We start from the raw sequence: 16,704 nt of genomic DNA, 5'->3' as shown, positions 1-16,704 counted from the left end.
TTTTCAGACACTCCTGCATCACCTTCGGTTCCAAGAGTTGTGGATACTACAATGCACAGCATAAGTTTAGCATGGTCAAAGCCCACATATGACGGTGGTGCTGACCTCTTAGGCTATGTTCTTGAAATGAAAGAAGAAGGTAGTGAACAGTGGTATCGAGCACATACAACTGCCACTCTGAGGAATGCTGAGTTCACGGTTACTGGTCTTAAAACAAGCCAGAAATACCAATTCCGAGTTGCTGCAACAAATGTGAATGGTATGAGTGAATTTAGTGAATCATCAGCAGAAATAGAGCCTGTGGAAAGAATAGGTAATTTGAAAACCTAATGCATCTTTTAAGGAAACTATATTTTCCTTTAGGACTTCTGTAAGATTAACTAATTCCTTATTTCTTATACTCTTCATCAGAAACACCTGAACTGGAGCTTGCTGATGATCTGAAGAAGACAGTTACAGTCAGAGCTGGTGGTTCCCTGCGCCTAATGGTCTCTGTATCTGGCAGACCTGCTCCTGTAATCACATGGAGCAAGCAAGGTGTTGACCTTGTAAGTCGAGGTATTATTGATACTACAGACAGCTACAGTCTGCTTATTGTGGATAAAGTTAACCGGTATGATGCTGGAAAATACATCATCGAGGCTGAAAATCAATCAGGAAAAAAATCTGCAACTATTTCTGTGAAAGTGTATGGTAAGTACTGCTACAATTGTATATGAGCATTACAGCACTCTGCATGCTCATCGCTCAGAAATAAGTGTCATTCATTTCCAAAGGAAAATTGCATTTTAAATAACATAAGAATACTTGAGAAGTCAGAGAAACAATCTAATCCTAAGGAAAATACATAGTTTCTGGAGCTGTGCTAGTTTATAAATCAAAACCCAGCATCTTTGTTTTATGCAGAAGTAGTCATTGACTGTAAAATGAAAGGATCCAAAAGGGGAAAAAAATTTTGTTTGTTTGTTTTAGATACACCTGGTCCACCACCTGCAGTGAGAGTTAAGGAAGCATCAAAAGATTCTGTGACACTTACTTGGGACATTCCAGTCATTGATGGTGGAGCCCCAGTCAACAATTACATAATTGAGAAACGTGAAGCTTCCATGAGAGCTTACAAGACTGTCACTACCAAATGCAGCAAGACATTTTACAGAGTTACTGGACTTCTGGAGGGAGCTTTGTATTATTTCAGAGTACTACCAGAAAATATTTATGGCATTGGTGAAGGCTGTGAAACATCTGATGCAGTACTGGTATCTGATGTCCCCATGGTACCACAAAAACTCGAAGTGATTGACACTACTAAAACAACTGTTACACTTGCTTGGGATAAACCACTGCATGATGGTGGCAGCAGATTGACTGGCTATGTCATTGAGGCCAGCAAAGCTGGAACAGAAAGATGGTTGAAGGTAGTGACATTGAAGCCTACTGTCTACGAACATACCATAATCTCCCTCAATGAAGGCGAACAGTACTTGTTCAGGGTCAGAGCACAGAATCAGAAGGGCGTGTCGGAGCCACGAGAGATTGTCACAGCAGTGACAGTTCAAGACCAAAAGGGTAGGTGTCTATTATTGGAAACAATAGGGTCAAACTTGCACCAAATGAATGTGATAGTTATAAAACAGGTATTTAAAATATCAATTATTTGCTTTCCTTAGTCCTACCAACAATTGACTTCAGTGGAATACCTCAGAAGACAATCCACGTGCCTGCTGGCAAGCCCATTGAATTAGCCATTCCAATTGAAGGACGACCACCTCCAACTGTATCTTGGTTCTTTGCTGGTTCTAAACTAAAAGAATCAGAACGCATCAAAACGGAGACTTCTGCCAAAATGGCCAAATTAACTGTGCGTGAGACCACCATACATGACACTGGGGAGTATACACTTGAACTGAAGAACACAACTGGAACAGTTACCGATACCTTAAAAGTTATAATCCTTGGTAAGTGTCCATCAAAATAATTGTCTATGATCTTCCTCCATTTTGACATTTACATGAGAAATATGATTCCTTTTTTTTGTGCCTGTTTTATAAGTTTCTTTTCTTTTTTATCTTTTTTCCATCCTAGACAAGCCTGGACCACCTGTTGGACCTATCAGAATTGATGAAATTGATGCAAATTATGTAACCATCTCCTGGGAGCCTCCTGAGCTGGATGGTGGAGCTGCCCTTAGTGGGTATGTGGTAGAACAGCGTGATGCTCACCGTCCTGGATGGCTGCCAGTTTCAGAGTCAGTAACCAGGACAACATTCAAGTTCACCAGACTTGTTGAAGGTGCAGAATATGTGTTCCGTGTAGCTGCTACAAACCGCTTTGGAATTGGATCTTACCTGCAGTCTGAAATTATAGAATGCAAGAGCAGAATCCGTAAGTCTGAATTTCTGTTCATTCTCTATCTTTAAAATTAAAAATATATATTTAAACAGGCCTGAATATCCACACATATACTAGAATTTTCTAGATGTTGCTGCTTCCTTTGGTCAGATAAAATTGTACATTATGATGCACAGTAGTCTTGTTCTTTTCCAGAGGAAAAATGCCATCCATAAATCTGTATAGGTATTATAGATGTATTGCACAGAACAGGGATGGTAAACTTGGATTTTCTGCTCAGGTCTACCATCAGTACTGAAAAATTGCTTTACCCCATTACAAAACCAGAAATTTTTCACTGACCTGATTTGTAAATTACGTAGGTACCTGTTAATAAAAGAGTTCGATAAGACATCGATATTACGTTGTTATTCACAGTATGTTACATACTATTAGTGTGTAAAGTCATCTGACACTTCCTTCACTAATTCCATGTCATGTTTTTACAGGTATTCCTGGTCCTCCTGGCACTCCAGAAGTGTTTGATATCTCTCGAGATGGCATGACATTGACTTGGTATCCTCCAGAAGATGATGGCGATTCACAGATTACTGGCTATATTGTGGAACGCAAAGAAGTTAGAGCAGATAGATGGATCCGTGTAAATAAAGTTCCGGTCACCATGACTCGTTACCGTTCCACTGGGTTGGTTGAAGGATTGGAATATGAGCACCGGGTCACAGCAATCAATGCCAGAGGCACTGGGAAACCCAGCCGTCCTTCCAAGTCTGCTGTTGCCAGAGATCCAATTGGTAAGTAATTTCATACAAAGATTAAACACATTATGGTAAAATGGAATGACATTATGGTAGAACTAATTCTAATTTGGAAATTTTTCTGGGTTTATTAACAAATGACATTCTGACTGGCGAAAATTAAGAGCACATTAGTGAAAATCTTTCATTCAAAGTTTTCCTTTTTAAATCACTATAGACTTATTACAGATCATAAGTTGCAAGTTAGCATTTATTTCATCTTTCAAATATTCATAAAAACAAATCACACCTGCCTATCTGATCTTCTCTTCCAGCTCCTCCAGGTAAACCTCAGAATCCAAGAGTCACTGATACTACAAGAACGTCTGTCTCCCTGGCTTGGAGTCCACCAGAAGATGAAGGTGGTTCTAAAGTTACTGGCTACTTAATTGAGATGCAGAAGGTTGATCAATTTGAATGGACCAAATGCAATACTACACCGACCAAGATTCGGGAATACACCTTGACACATCTTCCCCAGGGTGCAGAGTACAGATTCCGAGTGCTAGCCTGTAATGCTGGTGGGCCAGGAGAACCTGCTGAAGTTCCAGGAACAGTCAAAATAACAGAAATGCTTGGTAAGAAATTTCAAGCCTTAGCTCTTCTTGAAAGCTTTCCTAAAAAAAAATTTTGCCTAAAGCAGGTATGATATCATCTGTAGAAGGACATAGCATGATACGTTGTTTTTGTTTACAGAATATCCTGACTATGAACTTGATGAAAAATACCAAGAAGGTCTCATGGTGAGACAAGGAGGAGTAATCAGGCTTACAATACCTATTAAGGGTAAGCCCATCCCAGTATGCAAATGGACGAAAGAAGGACAGGACATCAGCAAGAGGGCCATGATTGCAACTTCTGAGACTCATACGGAACTTGTGATCAAAGATGCAGAAAGAGAAGATTCAGGCACCTATGATTTGGTACTCGAAAACAAGTGTGGCAAGAAAGCCGTGTACATTAAAGTCAGAGTGATTGGCATTCCAAATCCACCAGAAGGACCACTTGAGTATGATGATATACAAGCTCGTTCTGTCAGAGTAAGCTGGAGACCTCCTACAGATGATGGTGGTGCAGATATCCTGGGTTATATTGTTGAGAGAAGAGAAGTGCCGAAGACTGCCTGGTACACTGTTGACTCTAGAGTGAAAGGGACATCACTAGTGGTGAAAGGACTCAAAGAAAATGTGGAATATCACTTCCGTGTTTCTGCTGAAAACCATTTTGGTATTAGCAAATCTCTCAAATCTGAAGAACCAGCAGTACCAAAGACACCACTAAGTAAGTTTCCTTTTAGGCTAAAAAAAAAAAAAAAAAGAAATTACTTAGTACATTATGATCCAAAAAAGCAACAATATATGCAGAAATTTTAATGCTATGTCACTGTTATTTCTTTTTTTTATTATTATAATTATTAACAGATCCACCAGAGCCTCCAAACAACCCACCTGAAGTGCTTGATGTTACAAAGAGTTCTGTCAACTTGTCCTGGTCCAGACCTAAAGATGATGGTGGTTCTCGTGTAACTGGCTACTATATTGAACGTAAAGAGACATCTACAGAAAAATGGGTTCGGCATAATAAGACACAGATTACCACTACAATGTACACAGTCACAGGACTTGTTCCAGATGCTGAATATCAATTCCGTGTCATTGCTCAAAATGACATTGGTGAAGGTGAAGCAAGTCCTGCTTCTGAACCAGTTGTATGCAAGGATCCATTCGGTAAGATAATGTCCACATTAACAGATCTTTTGAAGAGAAGCTTAATGACATTTAGAGAAAAATTGATTTTCTGGATTTATTTTAATTTTCAGACAAACCAAGCCAACCTGGAGAAATTGAGATCACTTCTATATTTAAGGATAGCATTACATTAGAATGGGAACGACCTGAAAGCGATGGTGGCAAAGAGATCCTTGGCTATTGGGTTGAATATCGCCAGTCTGGAGAAAGCACCTGGAAAAAATGCAATAAAGAACGCATCAAGGACAGGCAGTTTACAGTAGGAGGTTTACTAGAGGCCACAGAATATGAGTTCCGTGTTTTTGCAGAAAATCAGACTGGCCTCAGCAGACCTCGAAGGACCGCTATGGCAGTGAAAACGAAATTAACATGTAAGCAAAAGTACATTGTCATATTTGCTGTGATATTGTTGCAATTTGATGCATTATAAACCATGGTGCTGCATTTAACATGCTGCCTATTTGTTTTACATGATATTTGCTTGCATGATTGTCCCAAAGGACAGTCTTTCAAGTATAAGAGAATCAAGTATAATGAAAATTAATTTCCAATAATATAGTAATAGAGGATAATTTCATAGTAATCATCATTATTTTTTTCTTTGTTGTAGCTGGAGAAGCACCTGCCATAAAAAAAGAAATGCAGGATGTTACAACTAAACTGGGTGAGGCAGCTCAGCTGACATGCCAGATTGTTGGGAGACCTTTGCCTGATATTAAATGGTACCGCTTCGGCAAAGAGCTGGTACAAAGCAGAAAATACAAAATGTCATCTGATGGACGCAATCATACACTGACAGTAATGACAGATGAACAGGAGGATGAAGGTCTCTACACTTGCATGGCTACCAATGATGTTGGAGAAATTGAAACTAGTGGCAAGCTGCTATTGCAGGCTCCTCCTCAGTTCCACCCTGGCTTCCCATTGAAAGAGAAATACTACGCAGGTGCAGGTGGCACCCTCCGCCTTCATGTTGTGTATATTGGACGGCCAGTACCAGCAATAACTTGGTTCCATGGCAACAAACCTTTGAGAGGATCAGAAACAATTACTATTGAGAACACAGAACAGTATACTCATCTTGCTATTAAGAATGTCCAGCACAAGACTCATGCTGGGAAGTACAAAGTACAACTCAGTAACACATTTGGAACAGTTGACACTGTACTTAATGTGGAAATACAAGGTAATTAATTTGCTTTTCTTTGTGAATCTTTGTGAAATATTTTATCAAATATTGACTGGAAAAATAAACAAATTTTTTTGTGTTTTTTCTTGTACAGATAAACCAGATAAACCAGTAGGGCCAATTGTTATAGAGTCTATACTGAAGAATTCTGTGGTGATAAGCTGGAAACCACCAGAGGATGATGGAGGAGTTATGATAACCAATTACATCATAGAGAAACGTGAAGCCAAGGAAGGAGCAGAATGGCAACTTGTATCTTCAAGTATCTCAGGCACAACCTGTAGAATTGTTAACCTAACTGAAAATGCAGGCTATTATTTCCGTGTTTCTGCTCAGAATATGTATGGCATTAGTGAAGCACTGGAGGTCTCATCAGTAGTTTTTATAAAGCCTCCATTTGGTAAGTAGAGCCCAAAATATCGATGTCTCTATGCCCCCGTGGTTTTGTTTAACCCCAGCCAGCAGCCCAGCCCCACACAGGTGTTCAGTCACTGCCCCACCAGTGGGATCAGGAAGAGCATCAGAAGGGAAAAAGCTGGAAAACTCTTGGGTTGAGATGAGGACAGTTTCATTAAAAAGAGCAAGAGCTGTGTGCACCAGAAATGCAAAACAAGGAATTAATTCCTGCTTCCCATGGGCAGACAGGTGTTCAGCCATCTCCAGGAGAGCAGGGCCCATCACACATAACAGTGCCTTGGGAAGACAAATGCCATCACTTCAAATGTCCCATTTTATGCCCCCTTCCCCCATTTTATATACTGAGCATGGTGTCATATGGTCTGGAATATCCCTTTGGTCAGCTGGGCTCACCCGCCCTGGCTGTGTCTCCTCCCACCCTCCCATGCACCCCCAGCTTCCTCACCAGCATGGCAGTGTGAAAAGGAGAAAAGGTCTTGGCCCTGTGTAAGCTCTGCTCAGCAACAAAAACATCTCTGTATCATCAACCTTGTGTTCTGCACAAATCCAAAACACAGCCCCATAGTAGCCACTGGCAAGTAAGCTAACTCTACCCCAGCCAAAACCAGCATACCCTGTAATTAATTAGTAAGGCAAGCTCACCTCAGTTTTTGAACTTTGTTATTCTTTACAGAAAAACCAGGACAACCCGGCCAGCCAGTAGCAAGTGCTGTCACAAAGGATTCTTGCGTTGTCTCATGGAAGCCACCTGCAAGTGATGGTGGTGCAAAGATTAGAACCTACTATCTTGAGAAGCGTGAGAAAAAACAAAACAAGTGGATTTCTGTGACAACAGATGAAATTCGTGAAACAGTCTACTCTGTGAAAGATCTTATTGAAGGTCTTGAATATGAGTTCCGTGTAAAATGTGAAAATCTTGGTGGTGAAAGTGAGTGGAGTGAGGTATCCCAACCAGTCATTCCAAAATCTGATGTACCAATTAAAGCTCCACATTTCAAGGAAGAGCTAAGGAATCTGAATGTGAAATTTCAAGCTAATGCCACCTTTGTCTGCAAAGTCACTGGTCATCCTAAGCCAATTGTCAAGTGGTACAGACAGGGCAAAGAAATCATGCCAGATGGGGAAAAGATCAAGATACAGGAATTCAAGGGTGGATATTACCAGCTGGTCATCACGAATGTAACAGATGATGATGCCACGGTGTATCAAGTTAGAGCTACCAACCAAGGAGGATCTGTGTCTGGCACTGCCTCTCTGGATGTTGAAGGTGAATGAAGGGTCTTGATAATCAAGACAAATTCATTTTAATTTTGAATATTTAGACAGTTGATGCTCTTATTGTGTGCTTTTGGTTATGTGTTTTTTCTTCCTCTTTCTATTCCAGTTCCTGCAAAGATTCATTTGCCCAAAAATTTGGAAGGCATGGGAGCTGTTCATGCCCTCCGAGGGGAAGTGGTGAGCATCAAGATTCCATTCAGTGGCAAGCCGCCCCCTGTGATCACATGGCAGAAGGGACAAGATCTCATTGATACTAATGGACACTACCAAGTCATTGTTACACGATCATTCACATCTCTTGTTTTCCCAAATGGTGTTGACAGAAAAGATGCAGGGTTTTACATTGTTTGTGCCAAAAACAGATTTGGAATCGATCAAAAAACAGTTGAATTAGACGTGGCTGATGTGCCTGATCCACCAAGAGGTCTGAAGGTAACTGACGTTTCAAGGGATTCAGTCAACTTAACCTGGAATGAACCAGCTACTGATGGTGGAAGCAGGATCATAAACTACATTATTGAGAAACGTGCTACAACAGCAGAGCGATGGATCCGTGTTGCACAAGCTCGTGATACACGATACACAGTGGTGAACCTATTTGGTAAAACCACCTATCAGTTCCGTGTAATTGCAGAGAACAAGTTTGGCCAAAGTCAGCCTTCTGAACCTACTGATCCAATTGTAACAAAGGAAGATAAGACCAGAGTATTGAACTATGATGAAGAAGTTGATGAAACCAGAGAAATTACGGCAGCTAAAGCAGCTCACTATTCTACAAAGGAACTCTATGACAAATACATGATTGCAGAAGAGCTTGGACGTGGGCAGTTTGGCATTGCACACCGCTGTGTTGAGGCAGTTTCAAAAAAGACTTACCTGGCCAAATTTGTCAAAGTAAAGGGTGCTGACCAAGTTTTGGTAAAGAAAGAAATTTCCATCCTAAACATTGCTAGGCACCGAAACATCCTGTATCTTCATGAATCATTTGAGAGCCTAGAAGAATTGGTCATGATCTTTGAATTCATTTCCGGGGTTGACATCTTTGAAAGAATCAGCACAGCTTCATTTGAACTTAATGAAAGAGAAATAGTAAATTATGTACGCCAGGTCTGTAGTGCACTAGAATTTTTACATAGTCATAGCATTGGACATTTTGATATTAAACCAGACAATATTATTTACTTCACAAGAAGGAGCTCTGTAATTAAAATTGTTGAATTTGGTCAAGCCAGACAGTTGAGGCCTGGAGACGGCTTTAGACTCCAGTTCACTTCTCCTGAATATTATGCACCTGAAGTACATCACCACGACTTGGTCAGCACAGCTACCGACATGTGGTCAGTTGGTGCGCTAACATACATACTTCTCAGTGGTCTTAACCCTTTCATTGCTGAAACAAACCAACAAGTTATTGAAAATATTCTAAATGCTGAATACAGCTTTGAGGATGAAGCATTCAAAGACATAAGCATCGAAGCCATGGACTTCATTGATCGCCTGCTCGTAAAGGAAAGAAAATCTCGGATGACAGCTGCTGAAGCACTTAATCACGTGTGGCTAAAACAGCAGACGGAAAAGACCAGCACTAAAACCATTAAGACCTTGAGGCACAGGCGTTACTATCAAACTCTAGTGAAGAAGGAGTGGAACACAGTTGTGTCAGTAGCCCGCATTTCCTGTGGAGGCGCAATTAGATCCCAGAAAGGCATAACAGTGGCAAAAGTTAAAGTTGCCCCAATAGACATTGGGCCTATTGCTGGGCAGATAAAGCATAATGTTGCAGAAGAAGGAGGTCATGCCAAATATGTATGTACGATTGAAAACTATGACGAGTCCACACAAGTCACATGGTACTTTGGTATGAGGCAATTGGAAAGCAATGAGAAGTACGAAATCAAATATGAAGATGGTGTGGCAACCATGTATGTCAAAGATGTTTCTAAATCAGATGATGGTACCTACAGATGCAAGGTAGTAAATGATTATGGTGAGGACAGCTCTTATGCAGAACTTTTTGTTAAAGGCGTGAGAGAAATTTCTGAGCACTACAGATGCAGAACTGTTAGAAAAGTGAAACGACGAGTTGATACCATGAGATTGTTAGAGCATCCCCCAGAATTTACTCTGCCTTTGTATAACCGCACTGCATATGTTGGAGAAAATGTCAGGTTTGGAGTAACTATAACAGTTCACCCAGAACCTCGCTTAACATGGTACAAATCAGGCCAAAAAATCAAACCTGGAGATGATGATAAGAAGTATACTTTTGAATCAGACAAAGGTCTTTATCAGCTTGTCATCAATAATGTCACTGAAGAGGATGATGCTGAATACAGTATTGTGGCACGCAATAAATATGGCGAAGACAGCTGTAAAGCTAAGCTGACTGTGATTCCACATCCGCCTCCAGCAGATGCCACACTTAGGCCAATGTTTAAAAGACTGCTGGCAAATGCTGAATGTCAAGAAGGCCAAAATGTCAGTTTTGAGATCAGGGTATCTGGTGTGCCAAAACCAACATTGACATGGGAGAAAGATGGTCAACCTCTATCCTTTGGTCCCAACTTTGATATAATTCATGAAGGTTTAGATTATTATGCTTTGCATATCAGAGATACTTTACCAGAAGACAGTGGCTACTACAGAGTTACTGCTACAAATAGTGCTGGATCTACAAGCTGTCAGGCTTATCTAAAAGTTGAACGCTTGAAATATGTCAAGCGTGAGTACAAGTCAGAGGAAGAGCGGGAGAAGCATGTACAAAGGCAAATTGACAAGACCTTACGAATGGCAGAAATCCTTTCTGGGGTTGAAGCTGTTCCACTGACACAAACTGCACAAGAGGCTCTCAGAGAAGCTGCTATCTTATATAAACCAGCTGTTAGCTCAAAGACTGTTAAAGGTGAATATGAAATTCAGAAAGAAGAAAAGAAGGAGAAGGAGGAAAGGAGACTTCGTATGCCATATGAGATCCCAGAGCCTCGCAAACACGTCCGTGCTGCTCTTGAGGAAGATCAGCATATTAAACACTTTGTGCCTCTGTCAGACATGAAGTGGTACAAGAGGTTGCGAGACCAGTATGAAATGCCAGGAAAACTTGAGAGGACTGTTCAGAAACGTCAGAAACGCATACGTCTTTCCAGGTGGGAGCAATTCTATGTGATGCCACTGCCACGCATTTCTGATCAGTACAAGCCTAAGTGGCGCATACCAAAGCTGACACAAGATGATCTTGAAATTGTCAGACCAGCACGCCGGCGTTCCCCATCTCCAGAGTATGAATATCACTACAGACCAAGAAGGCGATCGCTTGGCGACTTGTCTGATGAGGAATTGCTCATGCCGATAGATGACTACTTAGCCATGAAGAGAACTGAAGAGGAAAGACTGCGCCTTGAAGAAGAGCTGGAGTTAGGCTTTTCTGCTTCCCCACCAAGTAGAAGCCCCCCACGCTTTGAACTGTCTGCCCTTCGATATTCTACTGCAGGAGCACAGGTCAGTTCAGAGGAAGAAAGAAAAAGAGAGCTGAGGTATTCAAGCTATCACATTCCAACTAAAGCTGAGACCAGCACAAGCTATGCAGAGCTTCGTCAACGTCACGACAGGGCTGCCTACAGACCACCTAAACAAAAGCAAAGAATAATGGATGAGAGGGAGGATGAAGAATTGCTCCGGCCTGTTGGCGCTGATCAGCGACTCTCTGAATACAGGAGTGAGCTCAAATATATGGCAGAGGAAGAAAAGAGCAGACTCAGGAGAAGGAGGGAAAGAGAAATAACTGAGATCACATCAGAAGAAGAAGAAGAAATAGAAATGGTACAATATGCTCACAGGGAATTTTCACCTCCCTCTAGATTACTTAGGAGAAGAAGATCCCTTTCTCCAACTTACATTGAGTTGATGCGTCCTGTATCTGAATTAATTCGACCTCGCTCACGGCCTCCTGAAGAAAGTGAGAGAAGATCCCCAACACCAGAGAGAACTCGACCACGCTCACCTAGCCCAGTGTCTAGTGAAAGATCTCTCTCCCGGTTTGAGAGGATGGCAAGATTTGATATATTTTCCAGATATGAGTCCATGAAATCTGCTCTGAAAACTCAAAAAACGATGGAAAGGAAATATGAAGTTCTGACTCAGCAGCCTTTCACCCTTGACCATGCTCCTCGCATTACCCTGAGAATGCGCTCACACCGGGTACCATGTGGCCATAATACCAGGTTCATTCTAAATGTCCAGTCAAAACCAACTGCCGAAGTGAAGTGGTACCACAATGGTATTGAGCTCCAAGAGAGCAGTAAGATACACTTTACCAATACGAGTGGTGTATTAACTCTGGAGATTCTCGACTGCCATATTGATGACAGTGGAACATACCGAGCTGTTTGCACAAACTACAAAGGGGAATGCTCTGATTATGCAACACTAGATGTTACTGGAGGAGATTACACTACATACTCTTCCCAGAGGAAAGATGAAGAAGTACCAAGGCCAATTTTACCTGACTTGACAAAAACAGAGGCATATGCAATCTCCTCGTTTAAGAAAGCATCTGAAACGGAAGCAAGTTCCTCAGTAAGAGAGGTCAAATCAGAAGTGTCAGCAACAAGAGAATCACTTTTATCCTATGAACACTATGCTGCTTCTGAAGAAAAAGTCACTGCAGCTGAAAGAAAATCGTTGGAAGAAAGAACTTCTCACAAAGCATTTAAAAGCACTCTGCCAGCAACAATCCTTACAAAGCCACGGTCAATCACAGTTTCTGAAGGGGAGACTGCAAGATTTTCCTGTGATGTTGATGGTGAACCAGCACCAACAATAACATGGCTCCGTGCAAGTCAACCTATTGTTTCTTCAAGGCGCTTCCAAGTAACACGAACACAGTACAAGTCTACCTTCGAAATTTCTTCCGTCCAGATATCAGATGAAGGAAGTTACACTGTTGTGGTGGAAAACTCTGAAGGAAGACAGGAAGCCCATTTTACTTTGACCATTCAAAGAACAAAAATTCCTGAAAAAACAATTACATCACCTCCAAGGATCAAATCTCCTGAGCCTCGTGTAAAGTCACCAGAGCCAGTTAAGTCTCCTAAACGAGTGAAATCTCCTGAACCCATCAGCAGTCCCCCAAAAGCTAAATCACCACCTGGAGACAAAATGGTAGCAACAGAGAAAGTACAATTGCCAACTGCTTCTCCACCAAAGATAAAACAGCATCTGAAAGCAGAAACTCTTGGAGATAAGGTAAAATTATCCTGTGCAGTTGAAAGCAATGTTTTAAGTGTCAGAGAAGTGGCTTGGTATAAGGATGGTAAAAAACTGAAAGAAGACCATCATTTCAAGTTTCATTATGCAGCAGATGGCACTTATGAGCTCAAAATCCATGACCTCATGGAATCTGATAAAGGAGAATACACCTGTGAAATTATTGGGGAAGGAGGTGTTTCAAAAACTAACTTCCAGTTTACTGGCCAAGTATTTAAAAATATCCATTCCCAGGTAAGAGGTATATCTGAATCTCATAAAACAGTTCAGAAAGAAGATGAGTTACTTATGGTTTCTACTCAGAAGAAATCAGTAGTGGCAACTGAAGAGAAATCTGCAGTTCAAGAAGTCATTAAAAAGTCAGTTGTTACAGAAGATGTCAAACAATTGAAAGCAGAAATTACAGCTTCTTCAACTAAAATGACAATGTCTGAAGGGCAGAAAGTGACACTGAAAGCCAGTATTCCTGGTGCTTCTGACGTAAAATGGGTGCTGAATGGAATGGAGCTGAGAAATTCAGATGATTACAGATACGGTGTTTCTGGAAGTGATCACACGCTAACTATCAAAAAGGCCAGTAATAAGGATGAAGGTATACTCACCTGTGAGGGTAAAACTGACGAAGGCATTATTAAATGCCAGTATATTGTGACCCTTTCTAAAGAGCACTCCAGTGAACCAGCATTCATCATGCAGCCCAAGTCTCAAAATGTCAATGAAGGACAAGACGTGTTGTTCACCTGTGAGGTTTCTGGGGAACCTTCTCCTGAAGTTGAGTGGTTAAAGAATAATCAACCTGTAAGTAATCATTTAATATGTTTACTTGAAAAATTAGAATTATCCATAAAATTGACCTTAATGAAACCATTTTTGTTCTCTGCCTTAGATTGCAGTTTCATCGCACCTCAGAGTATCTCGCTCTAAAAATGTATATTCTCTTGAGATTCGAAATGCAGCAGTGAGTGACACTGGAAAATACACAGTCAAGGCAAAAAATTACCATGGGCAATGTTCTGCTACAGCATCTTTGACTGTACTCCGTAAGTTTGTTCTTCAGATCTCATGTTCAGAATCATCACAACTTTTTGCTGTATTGTGTCTACTAAAATGACTTACAATAAAATCCACTGGCAGTGTTGACTTCAGTATTTTAACAAGTTCATCTTTCTTTTGTATATTACATATAGAGCCCTAAAACAGCATTAGAAATCTTTTTAACACTCACAAAGTGGCACAGAGGTGCTCTATTCCATCAACAGGTGCATGTTAAGAGAAAGCTATGAGCATTTGTTCTAGGATGAGTATGTTAATAAGACCTTGGTGCTGGTAATAATTCTTTCCCCATTTACAAACAAAATGTGTTACAATAAAACAAATTCATTCCACACTTAAAATTTTTATGGCAACTTATTTGAACTGGGTTTACTATTTTATTTGCTGTACCATATCCCAGTTCCTAGCATCAAGGTGTGGCTGTGATTTCCTTGCATGACTGTGTTTGGGTTTAAAGCAAAGCTGCAGTGATTGAACTTTCCTTTTGCTCTTTATAGCTACAGAACAATGCAGTGAAATACAGATTTTACTATTCTGTGTTTTTAAGAACTTGAAAATGTTTCACAGCTTCTACAAATATGAACTGAACACACACAACTTCTCAGTATCTAATTCCAGTAGTGGTTCTAATAAGAAACACTGTGTGATGACCTGTTTTTTCTTAAGTATGTATGCTTTTCCTTGAAGCTCATACATACTGTAAGTTTCATTGCTTATTTTTTAATTTCTAAATTACTGCTTGTGATTTGGATACCTTGAATCTAATGATTGTAAACAAGTGTATACTCCACTGCAGTTTTCCATTGAAAGCAAAGTATGCCCTCTTCATTTCTGTAAAATTAACCATACAGAACTGCATGACTTTGTTCGTTAATGCGATGTTGTTGCTTTTTCCTTCTATGTTTGCAATGCTCCTCAGCTCTAGTTGAAGAACCTCCGAAAGAGGTAGTATTGAAGACCAGTGGCGACGCAAGCATGCACCAAAGTTTTTCTTCTCAGTCCTTTCAAATGGCTTCTTCTAAACAAGAGGCTTCATTCAGCAGTTTCAGCAGTAGCAGCATGACTGAAATGAAATTTGAAAGCATGTCTGCCAAAAGCATGTCCTCCATGAAAGAATCCTTTGTAGAGATGAGCTCCAGCAGTATTGTGGGGAAATCTAGCATGGCTCAACTGGAGAGTTCAACTAGTAAAATGCTTAAATCAGATCTGAGAGGTGAGCATTACAATTATTAGCAGAGTTAGTGCTTCAGCTATCCTGAAGTAGTCCTCAGAGCAAAGCTGCCAGATAGCTTAGTGAAAATAGACTAACTTGGTATTTCTTCTCCTATTTTATAAAGGAGTACCACCCAAAATTGAAGCTCTCCCATCTGATATCAGCATTGAAGAAGGAAAAGTTCTCACACTATCATGTGCCTTTTCGGGTGAACCTGCTCCTGAAATAACATGGTACTGCAGAGGGAGAAAAATTACCAGTCAGGACCAGCAAGGCAGATTCCACATCGAAACCAGTGAAGATCTAACCACCCTGATCATCATGGATGTCCAGAAGAATGATGGTGGACTTTATACTCTGAATTTAGGGAATGAATTTGGTACTGATTCTGCCACTGTGAATATAAATATCCGATCACCTTAGAGAGATTAATCTGTATTATTTACACTTGTATTTTTACAAGTGATTCATTTTTGGACTGAAATATCTGATATGTAAATATAAAAGAAAAATATTTTTTTACCTACCTGAACGAGACAAAGTCCAGATCTATACATTATGACTTATAGTCATGATTGACCTAAGAATTTGAACCACTTTTTTCACTGACATGTACATACTGTATATAGCCGAAGGTAACGGTTATGAAGTTTTGTACCGTTTATTTTATGACATTTTGAAACGTAACTTTTGGAACTAACAGTTGGCAGGGGAAAGTTTCCTAGAAAATTACTACCCTGCTCAACATTTAACTAATTTTTGCACCTCAACTCATTGTTGATGTCTAAGAATGCCTCAACAGGTAGAGAGGCTCCCTGTTGAAGATTACCTACACCTAAGACATGATACTGTGCACAGTATTTCATACGTGCACAAACATTTATGTTGAATCAGAAATGTAAGGCATTGGTGATGTTTGCAATTACCCTCCTGTAAGCATTGCTTTAATGTTTTACATTGGATCTGATTATGTCATAATTTTCATACCTGACTGACAATTTCTGGACAAAGTGCAAGCGGCCAGCACTTTGTTCACCCACTGTGTACTGTTTCTGACATATTGACTGCCTGAATAGCTTTTAAAAAAGTAACATCACCTGGCCATCCCCTTAATCAACAAAGCTATTTAGGTATTCAAGTGCAGCAGCAGTACCCCATCTTGGAGGTTCTTAGGGTGCAGTGATTGAGTTTGTGTGGTAGTATTAGACACCCAGTAGTCACTTCCAGGCAACTAAGCAATGAACCACAGTTTGAAAACAAACTGTTGCTACAACATCAAATACCAGCCTGCACTTCAATTTGCTTTAGTTCTCCTAATGTAGTAATAGAGCTTGGTAGCTGTTGAACCTCCTTGAGATAGACTTGTTCATTTGAAATAAAGCATGCTTTCTGCACCATAAA

The 16,704-nt window shown here is 40.4% G+C and overlaps 1 protein-coding gene across 1 annotated transcript in view; it reads left to right on the top strand.

Annotated features, from left to right (window-relative positions):
* Positions 1-16,704, top strand: part of TTN (titin) — a 240,302-nt gene extending 223,598 nt beyond the window's left edge. The window contains exons 277-293 of the mRNA XM_058840325.1: positions 8-313; positions 412-693; positions 973-1,566; positions 1,668-1,955; positions 2,083-2,382; positions 2,838-3,140; positions 3,419-3,721; positions 3,840-4,424; positions 4,565-4,870; positions 4,963-5,262; positions 5,502-6,077; positions 6,175-6,480; positions 7,171-7,764; positions 7,882-13,835; positions 13,924-14,077; positions 15,010-15,303; positions 15,428-16,704. Of these exons, the coding sequence (XP_058696308.1) occupies positions 8-313; positions 412-693; positions 973-1,566; positions 1,668-1,955; positions 2,083-2,382; positions 2,838-3,140; positions 3,419-3,721; positions 3,840-4,424; positions 4,565-4,870; positions 4,963-5,262; positions 5,502-6,077; positions 6,175-6,480; positions 7,171-7,764; positions 7,882-13,835; positions 13,924-14,077; positions 15,010-15,303; positions 15,428-15,726 (11,744 nt within the window). The 3' untranslated portion in view covers positions 15,727-16,704. The remainder of the gene's footprint in view (positions 1-7; positions 314-411; positions 694-972; positions 1,567-1,667; positions 1,956-2,082; positions 2,383-2,837; positions 3,141-3,418; positions 3,722-3,839; positions 4,425-4,564; positions 4,871-4,962; positions 5,263-5,501; positions 6,078-6,174; positions 6,481-7,170; positions 7,765-7,881; positions 13,836-13,923; positions 14,078-15,009; positions 15,304-15,427) is intronic.

Source organism: Poecile atricapillus, chromosome 5, assembly GCF_030490865.1.
Source record: "Poecile atricapillus isolate bPoeAtr1 chromosome 5, bPoeAtr1.hap1, whole genome shotgun sequence".
Classification (NCBI taxonomy): domain Eukaryota; kingdom Metazoa; phylum Chordata; class Aves; order Passeriformes; family Paridae; genus Poecile; species Poecile atricapillus.
The sequence above is the reverse complement of the archived record's forward strand: the minus strand, read 5'-3'. Positions and strand labels throughout refer to the sequence as shown.